Source organism: Protomyctophum bolini (assembly GCF_963924005.1).
Source record: "Protomyctophum bolini genome assembly, chromosome: 22".
In the NCBI taxonomy this organism is placed as follows: Eukaryota; Metazoa; Chordata; class Actinopteri; order Myctophiformes; family Myctophidae; genus Protomyctophum; species Protomyctophum bolini.
The window spans coordinates 10,633,616-10,660,816 of record NC_137883.1 but is presented as its reverse complement, the minus strand read 5'-3'; the positions used below and the strand labels follow the sequence as shown (position 1 = coordinate 10,660,816).

General features: G+C 41.6%; 2 protein-coding genes across 4 annotated transcripts; one reads left to right on the top strand and one right to left on the bottom strand.

Annotated features, from left to right (window-relative positions):
• Positions 1–19,574, top strand: taf1c (TATA-box binding protein associated factor, RNA polymerase I subunit C). 3 transcript variants are annotated; one of them, XR_013963440.1, is made up of 16 exons: positions 1–499; positions 1,700–1,820; positions 2,292–2,341; positions 3,028–3,123; positions 5,676–5,782; positions 6,305–6,546; positions 7,268–7,399; positions 7,992–8,109; positions 8,729–8,800; positions 9,198–9,333; positions 9,581–9,709; positions 10,078–10,279; positions 13,686–13,823; positions 13,983–15,505; positions 17,069–17,742; positions 18,040–19,574. XR_013963440.1 is itself a non-coding variant. In XM_080755948.1 (15 exons), the coding sequence occupies exons 1-15, from the start codon at positions 377–379 to the stop codon at positions 17,639–17,641; spliced, it is 3,753 nt and encodes a 1,250-aa protein (XP_080612074.1). In that variant the 5' UTR covers positions 1–376; the 3' UTR covers positions 17,642–19,574. The 3 variants fall into 3 exon arrangements, 2 of the variants coding, with proteins under 2 accessions (XP_080612074.1, XP_080612073.1); XM_080755948.1 differs by having other exon boundaries at positions 1,700–1,811; positions 17,069–19,574; XM_080755947.1 differs by having other exon boundaries at positions 17,069–19,574.
• On the bottom strand, positions 18,604–27,201 carry ccng2 (cyclin G2). The gene is made up of 8 exons (XM_080755949.1): positions 27,066–27,201; positions 25,204–25,369; positions 24,752–24,889; positions 24,262–24,512; positions 23,519–23,597; positions 23,196–23,294; positions 22,002–22,204; positions 18,604–20,016 (listed from the first exon to the last, which is right to left on the bottom strand). The coding sequence occupies exons 2-8, from the start codon at positions 25,306–25,308 to the stop codon at positions 19,887–19,889; spliced, it is 1,005 nt and encodes a 334-aa protein (XP_080612075.1). The 5' UTR covers positions 25,309–25,369; positions 27,066–27,201; the 3' UTR covers positions 18,604–19,886.

The window sequence follows — 27,201 nt, the reverse complement described above, 5'->3', positions numbered from 1 at the left end:
TGAGTGAGAGACGCAACAAGGATTTACCAAAACATTTAAAAGGAATACTGTCTGCAACTTCGGGACGCATACACCAAAATCACTGGATTATTGGACCTTTTATTTGTTTCTCTTTTACATCTTTTGGGGCCATAACCAAGTGTGTCGAACTATAGTATGTATGAGAAACGTGTTCATGGCAGGCTGTCATGTGAAGCAGGACACGTTGTGACTTGTGAGTGTGACATGTCCCTCCTGACTCCTGACTAGAAGAAGTCAAGAACAAGAAGATGTAAATGTCGCCGTAATTCAAATAACGTCAAATCATGTTACTGTAACAAAAGTCATTTTGGATACATCACATCCCCGGCCCGGGGCGGACCACGTACCTTATCAGATGGATTCTAAATTCCCGCATCAACTTTTCCCCACGTATTTCAACTCCGGGCCGCCGAATGGAGTTTTCAAGCACACCGCGAATGGATGGGGACGATACGACCACGCTGTTGGTCGTAAAAAGGTAAACAAGGGTCCTGCAGGGGTAGGGTGACCAGAACCAGATGTCCCTCTTTGCGTGGGACAGTCCCTCATTTCCAAGACTTTTCAGGCGTCCCACAAATTGTCTTGAGACCTTGTCCCACATTGTGACTGACAGGCAATATTGCATCAGTGTTCAAATGCCCTAATAGTTAGTCCCACATTGTGACTGACAGGCAATATTGCATCAGTGTTCAAATGCCCTAATAGTTGGCCTTCTGTTGTAAAGCTCTCTCATTGTCTCTTCCTGCAAGATGTGTTTTTAAGCCTGTTAAAATAGCATACAAATAAAAATAAAGCATGATTTTAAAACAAAATGTGAGACACCAAAGGAGTTTATACATGATAGCCAATAGGCCTATGGTCGAATATCAAGGCATTTAATAGCAACTCAACCCCGTCCCCCCATCCCACTTGTCCCACACAAGCGATACTTCTGTCCCTCAAATGAGCAGTTTGGATCTGGTCACCCTATGCAGGGGTCCTAGCTCTGGTCCATAGCTCTAATGTCGTGCAACGGCAGCAAGAGCAGTAAGGCTATGGACCAGAGCTTAATGGGGGTCCCAGCAGATGGCAGTTCAGAAACTAGCAATGGGCCTGTCAAACTATACTTCAATAACGTCAACGTGTGACTCCTACCCTCTTTCAAAACTATCTGCAATTTGTAGCTGGTTTACTGGTCCCTGTATAAAGTTACCAGAAATGCCCCCCAAACTGTTTTCTGTACATGTGTTTTCATTGCTACTACTAGTATATATGATGTGTTCTTGCATGGTATTATACATTACTGTATGTCTTGAATTTAAGTGTCTTGGTGTATTTAATACACAGGACCATAATGCATTGAAAAAAACCTTTTGTGTTTAGCAGGAGTATTGAATCGACCAATCAAATCCCTTACAAATGGATACTACAAATGGGATACAGGTCCAGTGGAGACATTGTTACAACCATCTGTATAACAAATATCAATGTGTTGGTTTTTTTCTTCTGGACTGCTTGTAAAGGACCTATCATTTTGCCACATTACGATAAACATGAATTTAATACATCCCGTGCCCTCAATTAATGTCTGTATGCAATATTTATTATTTAGGTTCCTGTGTGAGTGTGATACTGTTAAAGTAAAACAGGCTCTGTGTCTGTATTGTCAGTATTTCAGGGATTTCCCTTGTCCTTGCAGGATGGGTCCAGTCAACTTGCTGACTGGACATTTACAACCAGCCATCAGTTCAGAGGAGAAACATGGCTCCCAACAGAGCCTGTGCCAGTGCCTCTTCTGTCTCCTAAAACCGGTATTAAAGGTTTGTTACTGTTAGCCCCAGTATATTTATTTGTAAACTACTATTGATAAGAGTCCTCACTCACTGCAATCTAGTGGTTATCAATATACTGTATTCTCTGGTGTGATAGCTATGATATAGGGCTGGGCAATTAACAGAAAATATGACATTTTCCTATTATAATATATTCTGTGTCATAATCGACATTTAAAACCAATAACACACTTACTAATCTTGCTCATGTAGGTTAATTGATTAACACTAACAGAGGAGCAGAGTTTTGTTAAATATATGCATGTGTATATTGTTAACAAATCCATACAACAAAATACAAAACAAAAATCATAATTGACAATCGATTAGTCTGATTAACCACTTAACCCAATATTATATATGTATATATATTTTTTTTGTGTGGCAATATTGTTATCTTCATAGAGGCCAGAAGCACTTTATGGCTTTGTCTTATTGCATGACTGCCCTCTCTCATAGGTTTGACATGCCCTTCACTTTCCCCAGAAGACATGGACTTCATACACCATGTGAGTTTATTAATTAATTCATTGATTAATTAATTCAGTACTTGGAGGAACAGACAGACCAGGGCAGGAAACCTACATTGTTATGCATTTAATCCATTGTCCATCCATTTACAATACAAACATATTATGTCCTAATTCTACAGGCAAAGCTACATTCTATGATGTAAGGAAGAAGCTGTTAAACTAGTAGCCAGGTTTCTTATTTATTAGGGGCTCTGCATAACCTGTAGCAGCGCTGCTCTGCAAAAGTTGCAGTCCGTGACCTGCCCTGTATCGGTAGTCATCATGCATCTGCTCTGGTGCTGTACACACAGTATGAGCAGCTATTTCTGTTGCTGGTCAGATCAGAAGATATGAATGCTTGTTGACATGCAGGGTATGAGGGTACAATGCCCTACAAATTCAACTGGCTGCATTCCATCCAGATAAAGCATCATCAGCACTCTGCATTTAAACAGGCGAGACAAGTGAGACACAACAAAAATACTTTCATCTGGGTTAGGGCAAAAGGGTTTTGGACAAATGGGTTTCTAATGTCTATACCTATGGTATACACACATTACTCACATTGTGAACACTAATTTGAAATCAAATTTTGTGTACTGTCAACCTACCTGATGTTCTGTGGGGCACTTTCTGACATGTCAGACCTGACCGTGTACGTTTATCATTACATGCTTTTCTAGATGCAGAACTTTTACATGGAAAACTACGAGGATGCTTTTTACTCCACGAGCCAATTGTTGGGAGAGCACTTCTTCTTCCATGACAATAGAAATGAGGTGAGAAACATTTATATATTTTGTTATTATGCTAATTGATTCCTCCCCACGCACATTTCTGTGTTGTCACTGCTGTTGTATCCTACTGACTCACCTGCCAGTGAGGAGCCTCCACTGGGAGGATGTGGAGCAGGGGTGCCCAAAAGGTAGATTGCGATCTACCAGTAGATCACAATGGCTGTGCAGGTAGATCACATGACATGCCCCTAAAGAATATTTAATCTAAAAACAATTTTTGGCATCTGCCACTTGAATTAAGTTGACTTGATTGATTGACTGACATAAAAAAGGGCCTGTCAGCTCAATGCAATACTTTGTTTCCAAGCGTGTTGCTGCGCACAAATGATGATTACAAATTAAATACAAAAAAAAACTCTACCTATTTAATTTCTAATCAGTAAAATAGTATGGGGCAGACTATAGGACTTCTAACTATAGGTTAGTTAAGCTTAAATCTCTGTCTCAATCTGTACTGTAGTCGTCAGGTCAGTAGGCAAATGTTGTGTACACAGAGTAGTCAGTAGTCAACCATTGGTTGGGAGTACATGCAGCATTGCCTTTGTGTTTGAAGGTGCTTTGCTTATTCAAGTTAATTGTGTGCACTGGACTGCTAACAAACATGCATTTGACCTGGGTGCACTGCACTGCTGACATGCATTTGACCTGGGTGCACTGCACTACTGACACTGCTGCAAGCAAGACAAGACACTGACAGCCATTTTGAGATCAATTATATTATCCAGTCATATTAAACATGTATGTACAATGAATAAAGTTCAAAATATCTCAGGTTACCGGGTATTTTACACTGGCTGGGGGCGTAGGTAGACCCGACGCGCAGCGGAGGGTCTTCTACCCCCCAGCCAAAATACCCGGTAAGCTGGGGCCTCGAGTGGCTTATTGCTTTTCTAAAACGGTTACAAACATTATAGCAATATTAACCTAATAAAACTATTACATTCACAAAAGTATCTACTTCATCTATGATGATGATGATGATCTACGCTTTGCGCCACCACAGCGAGCGAGCCAGAGCCACAACACTTCCTTGTTTTGCTCTGCAAGTAGCCTATGTGACGGGAGAATAGCGCTTGATATCTTTACGGGGCTGCCTGGAGCCACACAGTCATATGAGACGGGCGGTGCTTAGACGCCCGCACGGCATGTGTTTGTAAAGCAATGAAGCGCTCCCCTTCCCCAGTTCAGCTACAAGGCTGCAGTTTGATACAAAGTGATTGAAGGAGTGGGTTATCGGTGAGTTTACACCGGTCACGTGACGGTAACCAGCCAATCAGAATGAAGTATTGGGACTACCCGTAGTAGAATGAACAGTAATTCAAATTTTACCTATAATTTTATAATGGGTGGTTTATGTTTCGGGTGCCTCTGAGACCTTGGTGTCAGCCCTGAATTTTCAAGTGTTTTTGTCGCATGCTAATGCGATACAGCTGGAAGCAATATTGCACTATTTGTGCAGTACTTTGATCTTCCTCAAAGGTTTGGATAAAATTGAAATAGAATATAAATAAATATTCAGTTTTAAAAACAGAATAGAAATTGCAATACAAAATCAAAATGCAATAGCTGCTGTACAGATGATAAACCCTATACTGTGTGTGTGTGTGTGTGTGTGTGTGTGTGTGTGTGTGTGTGTGTGTGTGTGTGTGTGTGTGTGTGTGTGTGTGTGGTGATATTGGAGACAGACACGGACAAGTTCAAAGGGAATACAAATGGCAAAAGAGCAATAAAAAGGCAGTGGAATCTGTAAAACTGTAATGTGCCACCATTTTGAATGCCCCATGCCCCGGTTCAATTTTTTGCCAGACATGCAGACAGCAACAAAGTCTATTGACCAGAAATAGCTGGAGTCCAGCATTAGAAATAGAAACATACTAGACTACATTCATGTTGGCCAGCGAGCCTAACAGAAAACAGCTGCAGTGTTGAGTTACTACACACTCAAATCCTCAGTGTTACTGTTAACATATACTTTGTTGACAGTGTCCCCCAGGGCTCTATACCCGGCTTGTTTTTTCACCTCTGAAAGAAATGGCCAATCTACAAGTGCACAACATAAATCTGCTATTTCGGCTGAATGTTCGTCCCAGAATATGGGACCCACTAGCATTCATGGGAGTTCAAGCGTCCATTTATGATCTCACAGGGTGCTGAGGGGACAGACTGAGTACATCACAAACTCTAGCTAGTCTGCAAGATCAGCAATGCAATCTCAACAGTTAGTAATGTGTTGTTGGCCTATCTGGTTGGAAGCATAGTGCATGCACATTTCAACTTTTCATCAATTAAAAACAATCAAAACTATGTTATCATAAAAAAAGAAATCCATAAATAAATAAAAGTTTAAGAAGTAGTGAAAATATTTACACTACTTTAGTTTGGGTCATGGGCAAATGTTTAATTTCTCGTTTGGGTCTTGAGCTAAAACGCTTGGGAACCACTGCTGTATTATAATGAATACCGAGTGCAATGAGCGACGTCATTCTGGAGTGTGACGTCACATGACCTGAACATTTCTATACGTCTCTTTTCAGTTTAAGGACACAAGAGTCGGTGCAAAAAATGAAGCCAGATATGATGCAAAAAATGCATCGAGCATGTGGAGGACCAGGCGTTTCATGGACAGACTGCCATACAAGACGTAATCAGCGTTATTATAATATTTGGATAGAATGAATGGCATTATGAGTGAAAGAGTGCGCCATGAACAGATCTTCAGGTCATGGCGGGGGCCAGCTGACATGTCTAGTGAAACCACTAATGATGAATACAGCGGTCATTGCATTATCAATTGTGCAACGGTTTGTATACATCCTCGATTCCCACCCTTTGGGCCCTGAGGATATAAGATTTGAATGATTTGAACATTAATTTAATGAAAAAAACGTTTTCCTTTAAAACCTTGAAAGTTTAGTATTCGTTGTGGTTCCAATTAGATGGCATGTTAAAAGGATATTGATCGATCATCAATATAAATATGTTCTTAACATGTTAAGGTCTGCAAACCTTTTTGAGATCTTCGAAAAGGGCTGTGAGCCGGAAAAGGTTGGGAACCACTGCTTTTATAGCTCAACTTTGTGAGAGGACATCTCTATTTCTGCCTTTTTAAACGTAAAAATGTATTTGTATTTATACATATAAATGTATTTGTCCCTCCTTCCAGATGTGAGTACGGTAACTATACCCGCTCTCTGACCGCCTACGGCAACTTGCTGTACGACGTCATCCCCGACGTCCCCGTCGATCTGCTGGCCAGCCTGGTCGAAGAGGAGCTCAATCAGCACAGGGACAGACTGCAGTTGAATGAGCAAACCATAGGGGGCGCCCTAGCGTACATCCCCTTCACACAGGGCAGCACAGAAGGCTGTCTCCTCTACCCCGGGAAAGAAGACTTCAGCCTGCTCAGTATCCTTTGATTAATTTTTACATTTAACGAAGTCACAGACTGATACATGTTACGTTATATCTATTTCTTGGCTCCTAGAGCCGCTCCTCATACAGTATGTGTTAAAATACAGTGGTCCTCAAAACATTTTCATGTTGGGTACCCCGAAGCACTGAGAAAACTGTTGCGCCTTTCTTCGTCCTTTTTTTCCAAACTTTACTACGGTAGCGGTGGTCTCAAAAGCATAAGGGAAACCTTGACAGAAAAAGACTCGCTCACCGTATATAAACTAGAAGTAAAACTCCTTTGACTGAGACTTAAGAAAATATTTTTTATTTTATTTTATCATGCTCATAAAGTGCTCTGTGCTCAAAGTGCAATTAAAAAGCAAACGTTTCGGTCCTAAGACCTTCGTCAGTGCTTCATGTCAGGTACCCCTAAATTCATATGACGCGTTGTTAGCTTGTAGATGGGTTTTTGAATAGGGCCTTAAGAAGTGGTTAAAACCTATGATCCTGCATGCAGAGTGTTAGACATTTTCTTAATTTTAATTGTAAAAGGAAACCGTTTAAAGGTTCCTTATTTTGAAGAACATTGTTAACATTGTTTTGTATTTTTATATATATATATATATATATATTTAGTTAATACATCATCATGAAAATGATGAAAGCTGCAAGCTTACAAAACAATTCTCATGCGACAAGTAGACTGGTCTAGCTCCTTGACGCAGTACCACAGAGTTCCACAAGGTGGTGGTGGAGGTCAAGGAAGGGAAGCCTGCCTATCTGGACACAACAAGCAACAAACCACTTTGTTTTCAACTCAAAGGACCCATCAGACAGATCTCCTCTGCCTCCCTGCTCAATCAATGTGAGTTTAACTGTAAACACACTCATATTGAATTGGCACATCCTCTTGGTCTCTCTTTAGTTGTAGTTTTGGAAAGATGGCAGAACTTTTCTTTAAAATACATGATGTTTCGATAGTCAATGAGTAATTGTGATCCCCATATTGACTAGACTAAAATCATCATAATTATGCTTTTTGCCATACTCAAGCAGCTCAGAATAAGATGCATTCAAATACTGTACATCCAGGCCAACTTACTGTAAAAAGTAACATTCAAACAACATTCAAACAAAATCACATTAATTGCTTGGCTCCACATGAACAGTTTATAAATTGATGTGATGTAGCCTTTAATGCCTATAATGATTATACAAATGGGGTATGTTGGCAACTAGCCTTGGTAAATGAGAGGTTACTCAGTATTGGGTTACTAGTTTATTCACTAAATACTTTGTTACTCTCACTCAAGTAATTCTTTGGATCACTACTTTTTACTTCTACTTAAGTCTTATCATTCTAAAGTAACAATGCTTGCACTCGAGTGCGTCTTTCGGCTACTCTACCCACGTCTGGTTGCTGCCCTGGTTGAAATAACGGCATGGCTTGGGTGCAGGTTGTGTTGGTGTGCGGTCAGACTACCTGTGTGGGGTCTGGAGACTGGACGAAACAATGACACCACGTCTACTGCAGGTGGTCGAGACCAGAGAGCCGGCTTCCTGTATCAACGTCAGGTAGGACTGGATGGACTGTATAGAGCGTCGCAGTTCCGCCCCCCTTTCAGAACGACGAGGGACCCAGAAGAGAATTTCCCATGCATTTTTCCCAAAGATGTTTAAAAAAGTATTCATTTAAAAATCTGTAAGCCTCGGACAAAGCCAACATTTGGGGCGAACAAATAATTACAAAGAAGAAAAACAACAACAAAAAAGTACCCTGCCCTTTTTTTCTTCTTTCTAATTATTTGTTCGGCCCAAACAAATGTGTTTGTTGTCATGATTTGTCACGATCCCAGTAGGCTTTGTCTGAGGCTTACAGGTCTTTAAATAAATTGTTTTTGAAACGTCTATGGGAAAAATGCATGGGAAATTCTCTTCTGGGTCTCCCGTCGTTCTGAAAGGGGGCCGGACTGTGGCGCTCTATAGAGGTTGATTGATAGGTAGATATATGGATAGATTGATTGATTAATAGATACTGTAGAACTAAACACTGTCAAATATATGGAAGTATGGATTGATAGAAAGGTTAATCAACCAATGGATTGTTGAAGGCAGATGTGCACTGTGCACAAATACATAATATTTCTGTTATGAATGGATATATCCGTTAATTAACCGTTGTTTATTTTGTCAGTCCCCATGTTCTGGGTGAAGTTCTGGTAGCAAGTAACAGTGGAGCAGCTCATCTCTGGACTGTCGGCAAAGGGTGAGGAGGGCTAATAACTTCACAGCAGTATTTATGGCAATATTTCTCAAGACAAATAAAAGCAGCATTTTATAGTTTCTACATTTTTCAGTCTTTGCTTAAAAAGCTTGCACAGTGCAGCTTTAAAATCTATTCTCCTCTATTGTGAATACGTGGAGTGCTTCTAGTTTTGACAGAAATTGTGATGTACATCATCACCAGATCTTCTGCTATGGAGAGACAAGATGTTGAGAAGACAAAACTTATATTAGAATATATTTTTAATATTTTTAATGATTTCTTTCCCCCATTTCCTGAAAAGTAACATGCACATAGAATATTCCCGACCCGGCAGCGACGTTATACCATGGCTAACTTGCCCAAAGTGATCAATAGACTCAATGCTCTGTCCCGTCAGGATGCAGAAAGTCAGAGAGGAGGACAGTAACCTGTACTTCAACGCCCAGTCTCCGTGGCGATGGTGTGATTTCTCGGGCCACCCCAGAGTGATGGTGTATGCGGACAGGACGGGAGCGGAGCTCACAGACATCAGGGTAAGGACATCAGGTCCTCAATGCAGTCCTCACTTGAGGACCACTTCAGCTTTGGAAATCAGATAAAAAATACCATTTAAATGTACACACAGTATTGCACGTAAACTGGGTTGTTATTTCAGTACTTTTCTATCCTCCCTTTGTCTCCTGCTTTGTAAAACTGTCTCGTTATACTTTATTGTCTAGTATTGTCTACAACCAACACTTTCTCTGCTCATGTTCTCTATCTCCTCCATCCTCCCTGCAGACTAGCCCCATGTCCAGTCACACTCTGTTCCGTGTGAGTCAGGGTCCAGACTGTAAGAGTGGGGAGAGGGTCATCAACACCAAATACCTGAGAGAGACGCATGGCTTCCATCACCTCGTCACCACACAGGTACACACAGTCACACACACCTTCCCCCACCTCGTTACCACACACACACACACACACACACACACACACACACACACACACACACACACTTTGCAGCACCTTCTTACTGCCACCACCTTTCCCCTTCTCATATATCCATATATCTGTTCTCAACCTAACCTTCTTCCCCTCTTCTTTTCCTTCTCCCTGTGTCCCCTCCCCGAATACCTCCCTCCCGCGTTCACTCTCCCCTTACTCTCCTACTCTTTTACCATTTTCGTCACACTTCTGTCGTCCCTCTCTCTCCATTCCCCTATACTTTTTCACCTTTCCTTCTTGACCCCTGACTCTCTCTCTCTCCGTCTGTCTGTCTCTCTCTCTCTCTCTAGTTCTCAGCTTACATCCTGGACGAGCGTGTCCCTGGCGTGCCCATGTTGAAGTGGGAACACATGATGGAGTACCCGCCCGTGTTTGGTCATGTCCTCCCTGGCTCCTCCTCTTCCTGTGTGCTGGGAGGAGCCAGCAGCAGCACCACCAAGGTTGTGCTGGGTGCTCAGACCTCACAGGACCTCACCCTGCTCCAGTATTCAGGTATAGATGACGTTACTGTAGATGTGTTTACCATCTGCCACGCCAGTGGCCTAGTGAATTAATGAATACCGTTTTCTCAGAGGCGGATGGGAATCACTTGGGTTTAATTCTAAACCCATCGGTTGTGTGTTTTTCAGTTTGTTCATTTGGGGCATCGCCCCGTTCTCATATTCAGTGGCTCAGTGATTCAGTGATTCAGTCTCATATACCCGTGACTAAAGGCACCACACTAGTGTATATGAAAGAGGCATTAATAGTTTCGATGTGAAATACTCGCTGGTGAGACCTTTAATGTTCAATATGTAATCCCCAACCATTTTTATATAATATATAAAAAAAACCACTTCCTATGCAGGTCTGGAAAGTGTGAAAATGCACGGAAACTACTATGTATGCAGCTTAAGAATAAATAAGTAGTATATCGTCATTTCCAATGCCCTACTTTTAAATCGAGCAAGATCGGCTATCTTCACTATGTTCTATTATTTTTTGGACATACATGGTTTCTACCCGACAGTGACAATATTATATTCCAAATACGCAAATAGCATAAATTATAATAGACCTAATATTATGGTCATTGTGGAAAGTGGTGCAGGCAGTGAGGAGGAACGACAGTGTTTCAGACATTCATTCATTCAGACATTTTGTGAATTTTAGTTCGATATCATGGTGCTTGCTCAAGTGGTTCATCTCCTGGCTATAACTAGTTAGACTAACTACTTCTGGCCTAAATTAGCTGTTCAACGTGCAAATCTGAAAGTCACATATTGACATAATGTCACAATATTGTGAAGTGACATTTATTTAAGATTATTTCTGTTTGCAATAAATGGAGAGAGAGAGAGAGAGAGATTAAATAAATGTAATTGGATTGATTGACTAACTAACGGGGGACATAGTCATCTTTATATCCCCACTATGTTCCCAAATTTCCCATTATATTCCCTGTACAGCTCATCTACCTCCCCAACACTTTCCCAATATATCCACAGCATGTCCCTGTTATATCACCTATACATTCTCATTACATCCCCCATGCAGTGCAGTGAGTGCACCCAACACTGCTCAGACAAAATTTACATGCAAGAAGAACTTGTTCACACATTCGTGACACATTGACATATATCGCAGCACTGGGTCAACTCCCAGTCGGTTACATAACCGCTGAAAGTTCAGTCGTTCTTTCCTTGCCTGGGATTGTTAGTATGGTATTTAAACATGTTTTACATGCTTGAAATGCTAGGGGGAGAATGAGTGGTGAAAAGTCGAAGGGAAAGTAAAAGATATCAAGGCACACCTGAATTCACAATTGTTTTAATAAAGGCTAAATGAAAGGTGAAATTATTTTCTTTTTTACTACTAGAGATTAAAAGGAGAACCCTCTCCTGAGATTATGGCACCACTATGTCTGATATTAGCATCATAATAAACTTTGTTTATTTATAACTGTCAAAATTTGTAAAACACTATTGAAAATATTAGGATTACAAATTGCTTTACAAGTTACAGTATGAGATAGAAATGTCAGTAATCTGATTTGGAATAGATAAAAAAAAAGAAACAATATAAAATAAAAATATAATAAACAATAGCATAAAATGGCAAGAAAGAAAACAATAGACAAATGTGAATAATAAGGCCTTCAAAATTGCATAACCATTCTACCGTTTAGTCGGATCAAGTCAAGTCGCCTGTATTTGTATTGCAAATTGTAAAACAACGACGTTCACCCGGCTTTCCATTCAAAACGACAACATCATGTAGACCTCAACATGGGAGACCACAGTTTAGTCAATCAGTAACAGAACACCTGACCTTGTACCATAGACTGATTTGCTGAGCAGGGCTACATAATCCACTGGCCACAGAGCATATAATACAGTGTACTAGTTCAAGTATATTAAGTAATGGCTCTTCAGAGCCCGACCAATATATTGGTCGTTCCAATATTTGTAATTGTTTTTTACAAGGTCTGCCAGATCTCATACATAATGACAAAATGTGATACATAGAATGGCCCATATAAATTATGTATTACTTGCACAAGCAGAGTGTGCGATGTAATTAAGATATGTATATATAATATTGTTCTTTTAAGTTCTCAAATAGAAACTTCTAATCTGTCATGTCGGGCTCTCCAAATCGACCCAAATGTCTGGCATCTGTCGGGCCCTATAGCTCTTCCATAGGAGAAGCAGTAACCTCTTGGCACGCCAGGGCCTCAAGCTGCCTGAGGTGTACCATTAACCTATAAATCGTCTACCTCTCCCTCCCCTCTTCTTTCTGATATAACTTATCTCTGCTGTCGGGAAGAACAAAAAAAGAAAACCTTATATTTTGAAAACAAAGCAATGATGCCTCATCAAAGTTGGTGTTGTGACTGTATATATTGTCTTGCATGAGAGGTGGTTGAGTTAGCTGTTTTAACAGACTGTTTGAGGGTCCAATGGTTAAGAGGTTTTTTCCGAAGCGCCTTTTACTACTTTTCATTGGTTCAACCAACACACAGACATAACAGGTATTCAATAGCATTGATTAATCTAAAAAAAATCTAAAACCTCAAAAATTGAGTTACGTGATTTCCTTCCGTCAGCAATGTTATGATTATTTTAACTCCGTTGTCGCCAAGACCGAGATCCCGAGATTAATTTAACAATGCACAGTTAGCCGGGGCTCTTCTTTGCTCATGTTGCACATTTAGTTGGCACTCGGCACCTACCGCCGCGGCCCCCTATGGGAACGGGCGTCCAAGGAATTCTGTGTTGTCTAGACAGGAGTGGAGAGAGAGAGAGAGAAGAAGACTTGATTTGTGACAGGCACCTACAGTAGGCCATCATAAAAAACAGGAAAAGCAGCTGACGTTTGGGTTGTGTAGTTACGTTGCTGTAGAAATTGACTATCCAAAATAGTCTCCTCATTGACACTCTTTTAGCACATAAATAATCGCAAACAACAAAGCAAATTATCAAATAAAATACATAACGCCTAGTACGCCATTTAAACATTTTGTCATTTGTATCAGGAAGAAGACAGTATCTGGGTCTTCAAACCGTAAAATCAACAGGTTGATCATCTGGTTGACAGACAGTATGTAAAACAGGAACAGTATTACTAAAACATCATTTTACATATTGTGTTAATAGTTTAGGGAACTATGCTAGTGTGAGTAGGGCTCCTTTTACACTGTTTCACAAATCAGTGTCACATAATAGGACTTGGCCTTACACTTTCTTTTTTAATCGTGAGATTTTATTTTGCTTTAATGCATGAGTTTGTTTTAAATTTTTGATAGGAAACATATTAATGTTTGTGTGTATGTAAGAACGACTATATGATCTTTCCTCTGTCTCTAAATTCTGAGGATTAAAACGCAATAAAACAAATGACAATGTATGTGTTGCAGGTGGCAGAGCTGAGGCCTGTGTTAGAGTTGGTGCTCCCCAGACATTACTCAGACCCAGGGACAGTCTAACACATCTGCCTGTTGGAATCCCTCATCGCCAGCAGGCAGCCCTCACCAGAATATCGCAGCCTGCTGCAGGTATGGATAGTCCATGGTTATTGTTGTTTATAAATGCTGTCATTAATAATAATACATTATGTAAAGTATTTACAAGACATCTGATCAGGTCCATGAATGTGCATTGCTTTTTCCTCTGGTTGTATTGTACACTAACCCAGAATGGTTGTCTATTGCTAGGTCTGACATGTATCCAGAAGAATGGTGGTGGTGGAGGTGGCGGTGTGGATTGCATCTGGGTTCTTCAGCTGACCGAGGCGGGAGATATTTTCTACCAAATCCTTGAACAACAGCAACAACAACAGGAGAACGACATTGCACGGACATTGCAGGAAGAGTCGGGAGGAATAAACAAGTCTCCACAAAAGCAACACCCACAGCCAGCAGCTCAAACAGACACCTCTGCATTTCAGAGAAATCCAACGGTCAAAGAAAGAACACTGCTGTTGCAGGACGGGAAGCCATTGGTAATGGACACGTCTAGCGATGAGGATGTCATTTGGCCAACTCAGTCTCAGAGTGTTGTGCCTGAAACCCAAGAGCAGGAACAGCCGCAGTTTCCATCACCTGCAATGGACATCGGCAGACAAGGGAGGGGGATGAGGAGATTGTCTGGGTCTTCCTCTGAGGATTCACAGATTGAAGGCCCTCGACGCCGCATCCTGGCCACCTTGGGCCTAGAGGTGGTCGTCAATGAAGAACGTGACGAACAGGACGACTGTGACGAGAATCTTTTGCCAAATTCGCAATCGACTGATAAAGACGCTGATGTCGGAACACAGGAAACTGTCCTTCCCGTTCACCCTGAGGGGGAAAACACAGACGGTTTGAGTCACATTGATGTTGAATGCACCGATCCACCAAGTGTGTCCGTACAACTCAGCGAAGGTGCGCTTGCTGCGTGGAAACGGTGGCTACAGAAACTGACAATAAAGACTCATGTGAAAAGGAAGCTGCAAACACAACCCGTGAATCTGCAAGCGCAACACGTGAACACACGTCCCCAGACCTACCACATCGTCCCAACCAGAAAACTCCCGCTTCCTCAGCGCCTCCACGACAACCAGAGCAGAGATGCCATCGAGGAGCAGCGTGTGGCGAGCTTGAGGCAAGACATGAGGGAGTGCATGGCGAAGGGGTCGGTCTTGGTTAACGACAGCACTGCTGAGCAGGTACCCCTGCCCAACCCTGTGGACCCCGATGTGTGGGTGGATGATCTCAGTGAGCGTCTGACCATCTCCTGGAAGGGGGGGGAGGAGGAGTATAACAAGTGGTGGCAAGAGCACCTGGGAATGAACAAGGGGGCGAAAATGGATTCGCTGAGGAGTAAAAGAAAGAGGCAGAAGGAGGAGAAGAGGAGGAGGAGGGCAGCCTCCGGTATATCGGAATTTTCCGGGAGCTTCTCAAGTAGTTCCGGCTGGTCTTCCTCTGCGCCCGGGGTTGACGGGTGGTATGACATTGACCTTGACAGCACTATTGGTGGGTTCTTGTCTGAGAAGGACTTTATATCCCAGCAGGACTTTACGTCACAGTCCAGTACGTTGGCAACACACCTTGCCGACTCATTGGCTTCTATGGCAGGAAGGCAGGAAGAAGGAGAACAAGGTCAACAACAGCAGCTGGATGCAAGGACCCACAATCGCTCTCCTGACTTGCCCGTGGAACAGTCTGAGGAGAATTTGGGCTCTTTGGCTCCACCCCAGGTAAGCTGGAACGTGCAGACACACAATTTCTTATCCTACTTCATTGCCACACAAGTATACTCAACTGTCAGCCTGTGCCAGGTGATGGTTTCTATTTTCATGTCATCTAATCATGGCTACTTTTGATTGCTAAATGCTAATACACAATCAATCTGCAATATACGATTCAATCAGCTGAAACCCATCTATCACCTATGAGAGCTTTGTTAACCATGTACTATACATATACAAATACACATAGTACACATACCACACATACATGCATTAATGTGATTATTACTGATTTACAAACTACATGAAAGGAAATAACACTGCAAATAGAATTAACCACTTCATTAAACACCTCGATTAGAAGATGATTAAACTTGCCATTTAAACTAGCAGGGACTTTTCTTTTTAATTACTTTTAAATGACTTGAGTGGGGGTCAGAAGAGTCTGAATGTCCTTGCACTATCGGGGGGTGACTTTATTGTATTGTATTTTATTTTATTTATATGTATTTTCCCCGACCGGCTTTGCATGCTTGCGTCTCGCTGCAATGACCATTCTGGCTGTAGTCTAGTCTACGTGCAGTAACTGCATCTGCTCTCCTCATCAAGGTGTCAGACAAGCTAATACACAGTAACAATTCATCGTTGTTTGTATGCTGGCTGTAGACATGAGCTGCCCTGCTGTCATGAACCCCCCTTTCAAACAAAAAAACATTTGTCCCCGCACTTTTTACGCCCCGACAGCGCCACTGCATTAGACCACAGCCCAAATCTACGACATCCTCAGTGTTCTTTTAAAGTTACAGACCTATAATTGTCCATTTGGTTCCTAAACTATCATGTCATTTAGCTGGGGACCCTCTGGAAACCCCCCAAGGACCTGACATTGAGGGGCAATTCACACTTATTCTGCGGACTACACGTGGCTCTTGGGCTTTGCTTGGCATAGTTTCCAAAGTAAAACTAAATAATAATGCTAAAGTGGAATCCATAGCAAACTAATATCAAACACGACACTGGAGCACAGAACTGACTGACACAGTGAATAGCAGGCAGGCTGACAGTATAGTAGTATAACGGCAAAGAGGCAATGCAATGCAGTGTGTCTGAATTTATTTGAGACAATGTCACACAGTTCATTGTCAGTGTCCGTGCGCGCCAGCCATCAAGCACACCGTCATCTGGAGGATTAAAGTGTGTTATGCAAGTGTACCCAGGTGCGCTGTTGAATCTCGGGCAATGTGAATCATGGCCATCGGGGACCAGGCAACCGTATTCGGAAACGGTTCCAATGAAACGGATTCAGTCCGTCTCAGTGTGAATTGCCTATGAGAACCACCGACTTAGATGATAGTTGGTAACTTGGTAATGGAACACAATGTGGCTTGCCTTCTTCCATATACATTTTGAGTAGGAAACACATCACGATAGCAGTGTGTTCAGGTGTGTACCCAGAATGCACTGCGTAAATGTGTACTGTATATAAACTGGCTAAATAATATGTGGACACTAATTGAGATGCGTAGTATTGCCAGGTATAAATAGGGCTAATGTTCTTTTTTTTGTACCCAGGAGGAATCCAGAGAGCCACAGAATGATACTGTGGATAATGTTACGGCTACTAACATCGGTTCGACGACCCCCGAGCGTTCCGCCACTCCCGACCTGCAGTCCTCCTCTCCCCTTGACTCCCAAAACACACTGCTGTCGACGCCCCAGGACCCCATGGTGGCCAGGATGGGATTCTCTGAGCCCTCTGTTCCACCATCGACGCCCCAGGAACCCATGGTGGCCAGGATGGGATTATCTGAGCCCTCTGTTCCACCACCGACGCCCCAGGAACCCATGGCCAGAATGGGATTATCTGAGCCCTCTGTTCCACCACCGACGCCCCAGGAACCCATGGCCAGAATGGGATTATCTGAGCCCTCTGTTCGCCCATCGACGCCCCAGGACCCCATGGCCAGAATGGGATTCTCTCAGCCCTCTGTTCGCCCATCGACGCCCCAGGACCCCATGGCCAGAATGGGATTCTCTCAGCCCTCTGTTCTCCCATCTTTTTCTTTGCAACCTGCCAAGGGGGTTAGGATGAGTCTAACACAGTTACAGACACCCAAGAAGAAGAAGTCACGCATGGGATTTTGAGTTATTTTGTGGCATCACTGAATGATTGAGGAATTACAAAAGGTGAAGGTGGTGTTGGTATGACATACTAGCTTGGGACGACACCACAGGACGTTTAAACGGTAAGAACAGAACATAGGAATTAACCACCTCTTTTGGGAAGATTTTCCACATCTTCCCAAATTGTCTATTCTGAATGGATTTCTAAATATCCTTTTTGGATTCTGTGATATTCCTGCATTACTGGAAATGACCTCCGAAAACCGTGGCGAGATAAATGGTTCTCATTGAATGAGAAGTGAGAAAAGGAATTGCCTAAGAACAAATGACTAACCGTTTTTCTTTTTCACTAATTCCAAAACGTTTCAATTTGTAATACTGACCTGCACTTCCTGATTTCTATTCTTCTTTTTCATCAGTTGGATTTTTCCAGTACCTTCATCTCCCTAATATAAGTGGACTTTTCTCAAATGTTAATGACTGATTTGGAGCTGCTTGGAAATCTTAGGCCATCGATGTGGACCCCCAATATGAAACAATAAGATGTGACGTCTATCAGGGCCTTTGTCAGCACAAGGGCTCCTGGATTGAACTCTTATCGTCACTCCTGATGCTAACCTATCAGGTGTGCGTCTTCCTCATCTCCCTTTGTGAAGCTTGTTCCTCTCCAGCCAAACTTGGTGTCTCGCCCTCATAAAAAGATGTGTTGTTGAAGAATGGTAAGAAAACACTGTCTTGATGGCGGCCATTAACTTATTTGTGTATGCATTTATGAAATGTTGAATGTTCTGGCTTTTGTGGCATTGGGTGTAGACTGAATTAGGCTGATTTTCATTGGCTGTTTGTGGCATTTCCTCCCGTTTTGAATGATTTGCTAGCCTAAATAGCGAGTTCTTGTCTGTCTTCCCCAACACACAAACCAGGCATTCACCAAATTAACTCTTCCAGATAGTAAATTGTTAAAACAAATGACAGGGAAACGGTTTAAAAATAACTTTTTTTTAAAAGATTTTTTTTTTCATACAGTTGACAAAAAAATGAATAAATACGTTATCTACAAAGAGCTATTCACAGTATGTTTTTTTTTTACATTATGTACAGTTTTACATATTTTTATATCAACATTTTTTACATTTTGTAAAGTTTTTTCGGTTTTTTTGTGACTCACGGTCAACATGTTATTCCATACAACATTCCCACTTAAGAGCTCTAAACACCAAAAGGTTAACGCTACTTCCTAAATTGGCATTTTGTTAAACGTTTTCACAAGACTCATACATACATCCACACACTAACATTTCTGATCATAACACCATGCAAACAATCAGAGATTTGCTCCTTAAGTTTTAATCATGGGGCTTAAGCCTCATTTATACTTTGTCGCACAACAGCGCCGCTCGCCGAAAATTGCCCAAGTATCTACAAGCTTTGCAGAGCTCGCAGATTGGCCATGTTTGAGGAGTGACACCGCCATACAACGGTTACGGGGTATTAAACGCTATTCTTGAAAGGGATACCTGGACGTTTAACATTTTAAATGTTTGAAAATGTGCCTCCATCATGTTCCAGAATACATACTGAATATTCCAACAGGATAGAGCTGATTATCAAACAAATAACATTGAGGAAAGGAACAAAAAAAATACTGTAACGTCAAAGAATCTCTTCTCTCAACAGGCACCAACTAACCGTTCTTTCAGCCATCCAATGATATAACACTTAATATGAAACAAACAAACCTGTGCAAATTAATAGTCTCGGGAAGAAGAAAAACCCTGACATCATAAAAAAGAAAGTCAAAACAACAGCGTTCTGTTAAACAAATTATATCGATCTTTTGTCAATAAAAGCACTATGATCAAATGAACTTGGCAAAAAAGATTCGACATGTTCCTTTGTCTCCAGTGGCCTGGAATGTGACATATCCCAACATGCACCACCAGCTATCAAAATATTTAACTAAAATAAGTCTTAAAAACTACTAGAAAGTACAGGTTTCTTTTTTTGTCGTTTTCAGCTGCCATCGTTGTGCAATTTACCTTTTTCTTTACCTCAGTACAATTCCTGAACTGGGTCCTTATGTTTGAAGACTACAGTATGATTGCTTTCAATATAGTTGTAGTTATGCGGTCCTGGCCAAACGGTAGCGCAGACCCTTAGTAATATTAAATAATAAATAAAGATATTGGCTAAATAAGTATTTGTTGCGTTAGAAAGGTGGCGTTTTCTTCTTCAAAACGAGGCACTTGTTGGTGGAGGTTGTGTTCTAGGGGGTGAGGTGTTTGCGGTGCTTTTGGCTGCGGAGGTGGAGAGGGAAGTAGAGACCCTCTGCGTCACTGCCCGGAGAGCTGCTCAGACTTTCCTCCCCTGAACTCATTTCTTCACAGGAGTCCTCGCTGGAAGGAGAGAGGGGTTCATATTTAGTACTTATGCATTTCAATAATCACTGGAAGAACGAGTTTTCTTTCCTGAAAAACATCACTCTTGAAAGAGGAGGCTCAGAATTGCCCTCCTCCCAGTGGAGTTACAGTTCCTGCCTTTGCTTCTGTTGACTGATTAATGAGTAGAGCTACTAGTGTTTTTACTTGGTGATTTATTATCCTATCGATTACTTTTTTGATCAAACAAATAACCGAGAAGTGGATTTTTATTTACATATCAACTAATCAATTAACTACTTAACACCTATTTTATACTGTACTTCATCGCACAAATGGTGTTTGCAAAAATAGCTGACCTTGGCTCAACATTTTTGCCCATGACATTACCAAAATATGGATATCTTATCAATTATATTGAATACTTTGATTAACTGTTGCATCCATTGATCAATGGACTTCATTCTGTTGGTCAACATCAGTCTGTCATCTGTTCTTGACTTGCATCAGTTGGTCGTGTGTGAGTCACTCACATGTCACTCAGCCTTGTGACACATCCACTGACTACACCACTACTAGCATTAACTACCACACTGCTACGAAACATAGTGCTGTAGTTCCATAACCCTGTCTCTGACGTCATGGAAACTAAGTTACAGTGGTTGCTAGGATGTTACCAACGACAAGGACTCATTATCTCGGTCATGTCTGGAGGTACGAGGGAAGTGTGTGAGAGCAAGTCCAGACAGCATTACAAGCTCAAAGTCCGGAACTGTTACTTTTCAGGATTAAAAAAACATAGATCTACATGCTCAAAATGCGTGGCACTATATAGTATGACAAAATTGGGCATTCATTCAACAAAAAAATAAAGTTTGGCAATAAGAGGTTTTTGCCTGACGGCAATGATATGAGAGTCCACAGGAGGTGCAGTGGGTGTTATGAAACCAGGGGCAAAGGGAGAGAGATAGATAGATACTGCGTTGTTAGAAAGGAGTGGGAAAAAGGAGGAGACAGACAGACGGTTGTCTTGTGTGTAATACAACCAGGCGTGACGTGCAGTTACAATAGACAAGAAACTCCCTGTCTTGTTCCCCGGCTAGTTTCATAAGCAGAGCAGTACAGCGAGTCTGAAAACTGTCAGCAAGTAATTGACCTGGATAGTATCCAGTAGCAAAAAAGCAAACAATTTGTTTTTTTCATGTGAAACAATATTATTCCCGAGTTGTCCCCAAATTATCTATTGTTGTACAAAATTGTCTCAAAGCTGAATCTGTTCAACTAGCAAATCCAATAATCAGACAAAAGAAATTATACAAAATACAAAGAATTGACACCAGATTTCAAAACGGAAACTTTTTGCAGTGCTGTCGTAAGAGTAGAGTAACCGACATGATGTCAAGTCTAGTGACACATGCAGAGGGCGTGTCTGGATGGTTCCTTTAAATGGATGTTTGTTGTGTTGGTGAACTGCTGAGTAATTTCCATAGAATGTTCTGTGCCAAGCGCGCTCTGACGTAGGCCTTGTACTCCAGTGCCATGGCTGCTACTTCTGTGTTGGATCCAGCTCATCATAGCTGGGTTGGTTTTTGTTTTGTTTTTGAAACTGAGCTGTGTGTGGAACTTAGAAAACTTTCCCATGAACTCTGAGGCATTTGTAGCATGGCTACATCAGTGGGGAACTGAAACCTTAAACTGTGGCACTGTAGGTAGGTGCCTTGCCTCCAAGTTACACAGAGAATGGAATCCTCAACTCTGGCAGTGTAAAGCCTGATGATTTATTTGTATATATGTATGACAGTGTCTGCATCTAAAGTTACCTTATATAGATCAGCAATTGTCTGCATGGGACACCATACAACAGAGTATAAATTAGAGAGTATTGCATTGCTCTACATATCCGTTATTCAATAATGACAATCATTAGCTACAACCCTAGAATGTATTTGAGGGAAAGAAGGAAGAAACAAGGTAGTAGTAAAAAACAAAACGGCATGATTTACCTCTCGCTCTCATCCCAGCCCCCCTCGGGGATGGTGGGCAGCTCCGGCACGCTGCAGTAGCTGCTCTGCAGGTTCTGGGCAGTCCGGCGGGACACAATCCACACCAGCCTCTTGTGATTTGGCTTGCTGCACTCGGGAGAGGCGTAGTCCGAGAGACACTTGGCTACCAGGTCACACCAGTACAGCAGCTCACTGTCTGAGATCTGGAAAAACAACACGCGTGTTTATGCTTTCGTACTGCTATACTGTTTATACGGATAGCATTGATATGGAGACACTTAGGTGCCAGCTTTCATTATAACAATTTGGATGTTAATACCGTTTAAAAGTGATTTGCGTCTAGTAATTATCACATGTGTCCAACAGAATAAAAACAAACAATGCAAGCAAGAAATGATGTGAACCACAGTGCCATGGCAAGAGTCTCTTGTGCAGATCACGGACTTCTCGATAACAGGTTTTTTCTCTGTTTTGAGCACAGAAACCCTTGCCCTTCCCTGGGGTTATGAGGTTGTGGAGAGAGGCGACACAACACCAGTTTACATAATAGTCTCTGTCAGCGGAAACAAGATTTGGGCAGGATAACAAACTGCCACACTGGTCCGTAGCATCAACTAGACGGTGACTGCCAAGGCATTCTAAACCTCCAGACCTCTACAGACACGGCCATGGCCAGGTCACTGAACTAAGAATAACCCCATGCTATTCTAAATACAGTACCGCTGTGCATGGCACAGGGTCAACTGGAATTCAAACAACTACAAGGAAGGAGATGATTCTTAAAATGACATGCCCTGTCATAAATGTCACGGCCTGTCATTAATAATGACCTGCGGCTTTGTGTTAAATTACAAACCAAATGTCATTTGACTCCTATGACTGCTTGCTTCTCAACTAGTGGGTCAGTTCTCAAAAGTGGGTCATGATTTCGGATTCTGTTGCTGACAAAGAATGTTTGATGTTGCAGTCAGTGTACCGGTAATTTACAATGAAATGTAGTACCCAGTAAAGAAAAGAAAGCATCTACAAAGATGCTATACTTTTGCTATCACTCTCGAAAGTCACAATCTGTTGAAACCCTGTCTATTCCGTTTGACGTGTGTGTGCAAATGTGATAATGTCTGGCCCTGGATGTCCTTGTACTGGAGATAAGGCCCTAGGGGGCAGTTAAGGGACTTATTCAGTTGTGTTTACCTTGAGGTGTCTCTGGACGTGATGTGCTATTTCCAACATGTCTGCTAACTGACCAGCTTCTATCTCCTGCATCAGGAGAGACAGGGCCAGCACGGACGGCTGGAGAGGGAGAGAGAAACGGCAACACAGACAGAAATGAGACAAACCCAGAGCAAAGAGAGGCACAGCAAGTTACACAGATGGGATAAATATAAGGTAGGAGAGCTACGAGTGGCATTCGTGACACATAGTGAGCTTGTAGATCTGAAGTTTTCGATCTGCGACACCGTCGTACGACAGAGCATAAATAATTAAGCATTAGGCTTCCTAAGACAATATCCTACCTTGGCTTTGGAGAATGAGATGCGACACAGGCAGGCTTTGAGCTGAGCCTCCAGTTTATCCAGACTTAGTGGCTCCTTCCTACAAAAACATAAAAGGCAAGTCGTATCAAAAGACGTTATATGAATTGCATTAGCAAACACTTGAGTCACACTTGCAGGAACTATGCAGGAATTTTAAGCTTTTTATAATCAAGAATAATTACAACTGAGTTGGTTATTTTAAGTTGCTGAAGCTGGACTTTCATCTTATTAACAGCAGATAAACATGCTCTCACAAAACATTCTCTTCTTGGAGACAAAGTTGTTTCACTTGATCCATGACAAGTTTGTCCATTAGATATAGAACAGCTCATTGTAATCTGTGATTGCCAACCAAAATGTAGTTGCACTTGAGATCACTTTGAAATCTATCAGCGTTATGCAAGTATGAGGTGTTTGTTATGAAGGCAGACTGCAGCAAATCTTATCAGTGCAGTTCAGTGTGACACTTTGATAATTAACTGCTGCTGCTCAACTTGGACTTTTAGCCTACAATGGTAAAATGTATGCTGCAGAGATCATGTGGGAACCCCTTTTCACCATTCAGTAGTTATCACTCCTGCCTTTTGGCAGCTTGTTCTGTACATTTTTGCATGCATAACATTGTTTTGCATCATGACATGCACATACTGTTCCAGTAGGTCAGGGATTGAGAATGTTTTGTTCCCCCCCCCCCCCCACACACACACACACACACCACTAACCTGTCAGTGCAGTGTGAAAGTGCTATCTGGTGATACAAGTGCAGAAATGTTAAGGCAGTGATCGCTTTGGACTTGAAGTCTAGCTTCTCGGACACAATCTTTTCCATGCGGCTGAGGTCGGACACAGTGAATTTGCACTGGCCAATACGGATGAGCTCGTCCGTGGAGGAGAGGTTGCACTCTTCCTCCGTCACCTTGGCAGCCATGTGGAGACAGCTGACACTGACACAGGACAGATGTTTGGGCTGAATCTGAGGAGAATGTACAAGTTGTATTAAAACACAAAAGACACAGGGGGAGAGGCTATAATACCAATGACTACAGTATATAAGAGGTTAGTGTTGAAATGTAGCAGGTTCATTGTGTGCCTACTATTTACATGTTCAGTACACTGCAACTGAGAATATGACCCCAATACATTGCAGCTGGGCAGATCTGTATGTGAATTAATTTAATTGTTTATTATCATCATAAATTAAATTGTGTTTACCCTTATCATGGCTAGGAATCTGTCCAGTAGATTGACGGCCAGGACAAAAGTCTGGGTGCTGTAGCCAAAGAAACTGGTCAGACTCCACAGGTCTTCCACTTTGGCATCTCGACACTTAGCTGAAATCCGACTGTCATTCTGGAAAGCAGGATCACATCCATGATGAGTTTTAACCTGGTTAATTTTCTTGTACAAATTACATTGGAAAACATCATATGAGCACCAAAAAGAGTTAATTTGATTATGCCAAAACAGCGACAATAGCAACAAAAGACGACAAACAAAAAAGTAAATAATGACAAATGTAGCATTACCATAAAAACACCATGACATACATAACATGCAGAGGCACAGTTCACTGCATTAAGTGTGTCACTGAGCAAACATAATTATACAATATATATCATGTTGTCAATGTGTTGTATAATTATAGGTCACGCCTATCAGGTTACCTGTGGTGTGGATTCAATGTAGTCTAGCCCTGTCTCCTTGGGCAGGTAATAAACTTCTTGTTCATAATTCGCCCTCAGCTCTTTCATCAATTTGAAGGCGTCCATCTCTCTTGACACTTGGCACTGGATGCAGTACGGGTTTATTCCTTTTATCACAGTATGTTAACTGGAAAAAAAAGTAAATGTGTTATTAAAAGGTGACATAGTAACTACTGTTATAGCCTGCGTTTACCCAGCCCTACCGATAGGGTCAAAGATTTGCACCGGGCATTTTTTTTGTCTCAAACTTGTCTACAAGGCTGACTTCTAGGCTTCGTTACCAAAGAAAAGTTCAAAGGCAATTTCAGAAGGGGAATTTAAAAAAAATCGCTGATGCCATTCAAACTAAGCAGCACCAGAAAATGTCTACTGACTTCTGCAGCAGTGAATCCTGAGTTTTCACACTCAGACATATCACGGTAAAAACAGAAAAGCTGCAGCTACTGGTAATCAAATTCCCCACTAATTGCATCAGCTGCAGCCGTGCTTTGCACTCTTATCTTGACTGTGAAAAGCATCAGTGTTTATCAAATAGCCGGCCCTAGAGGTTATAAAAAAATCAAAACCCATAATTGGCATTGAATGATTAATCATAATTGTTCATTGCATTTATAAAACATTAAAACAGTGTGATCTCCTGCGATATTATTCCCCAAACATACTTTGTGTACGTGCAGCTCGCGAGCTCCACTCATGGCAACAAAGTACCTTATACCAAAGCTTTACCCCAAGTCCCCAACCCCCCTCTGCTCTGCTCTGGCTCCATGTCTGGCTCTCAGCTGGGATTCAGTCAGTGTCAGATTTCGTCGGTTAACGCCTTCCTTACTTCGACTCGAAAACAAAGATTTTTTTTCCCCCAGCCCAAACATTCATCATCACTTAATTAATAACAAATAATCAAACCATGGCCGTGCGGTGTGTTTATGCATATACACAAGCATACACAAACATACCCAGTTCCTTGTTGTAATAACATGGTAGTAATTTGAAAAGCGGGGGAGGGGTTGCCTTTTTCATTCTTCCCGATCAGCTGGTTTTACGTTCGGGCCAAAACAACAACATCTCAATTTAATGCGCAATTCTTCCAACACAAATCCAAATATTTACATTCTATTTATTACACGCAGAGTACAATAATACGACCGAGCATATGAGCTATTAATGCGTTATTCCTCGCAGCAAATACAGACTAGTACGTTTAACAAACAATGTTATGTACACAAGTGTCCGCACATAAACACACACACACACACACACACACACACACGGATACAAATTAATTCTGATACATAAAGCCTATTAATAGTACGTTTCGGGTTACATATGGCCATATAAGATAAATAAGCAATGTATGTTGTATACAGAGTCCAGCCTGAGGTTCTGAACATTATACGAAAAACATTGGTGATTTATCGATGCAACTACATTACATGTAATGCTGTAAATGTAGCCATGAAACAAAATGAACAATGATCTTGATTTTGTGTTGTTGCAGAGTATGCAGACTAAACCAGTGAAGAATAATCGAATGTAAAATATTTTTCGATGTCCCTTTTAATACGAGCATTTTGCACGGAAAACACGCATATAGAACCACATTATGGACAGAAACGATGTTAAATACACGTCACATTTGATCAATAGTCTCAACACTGGCTTTATGTGTAATATATATCGAGATTCGAGATACTTTGAGGTTGTTGTGTTCATCTACATTTCCTTTCTCCTCCCATCCGACAGTCTACGTTCCCTTTACTCAGAATTAAACACTGCTAATAAATAGAATGAAACTACGGGGTGTTTTGAATAAGACAGATGTTCACCTGTAATGTTTAGTTAAATCCACATCGTATAGTCTTTATTTTTCTTCTACTGCTCCGTTCGTCCGTCCTTCCTTCCTTTCCTTCGTTCCTTTCTTTCTTTCTTCTCTACTGTATCTGATGATTCTCTCTTTCTCTT

Bases quoted from the DNA above. Each gene is read 5' to 3' on its own strand.
- ccng2 (XM_080755949.1), bottom strand. From the start codon at position 25,308: ATGGACGCCTTCAAATTGATGAAAGAGCTGAGGGCGAATTATGAACAA. The intron at 24,513-24,751 runs GTAAACACAATT...CATTCTCCTCAG, and splicing joins GATTCCTAGCCATGATAAGG to ATTCAGCCCAAACATCTGTC. The intron at 20,017-22,001 runs GTAAATCATGCC...CTCTCCTTCCAG, and splicing joins GGCTGGGATGAGAGCGAGAG to CGAGGACTCCTGTGAAGAAA.
- taf1c (XM_080755947.1), top strand. From the start codon at position 377: ATGGATTCTAAATTCCCGCATCAACTTTTCCCCACGTATTTCAACTCC. The intron at 2,342-3,027 runs GTGAGTTTATTA...ATGCTTTTCTAG, and splicing joins ACATGGACTTCATACACCAT to ATGCAGAACTTTTACATGGA. The intron at 8,110-8,728 runs GTAGGACTGGAT...TTATTTTGTCAG, and splicing joins GCTTCCTGTATCAACGTCAG to TCCCCATGTTCTGGGTGAAG.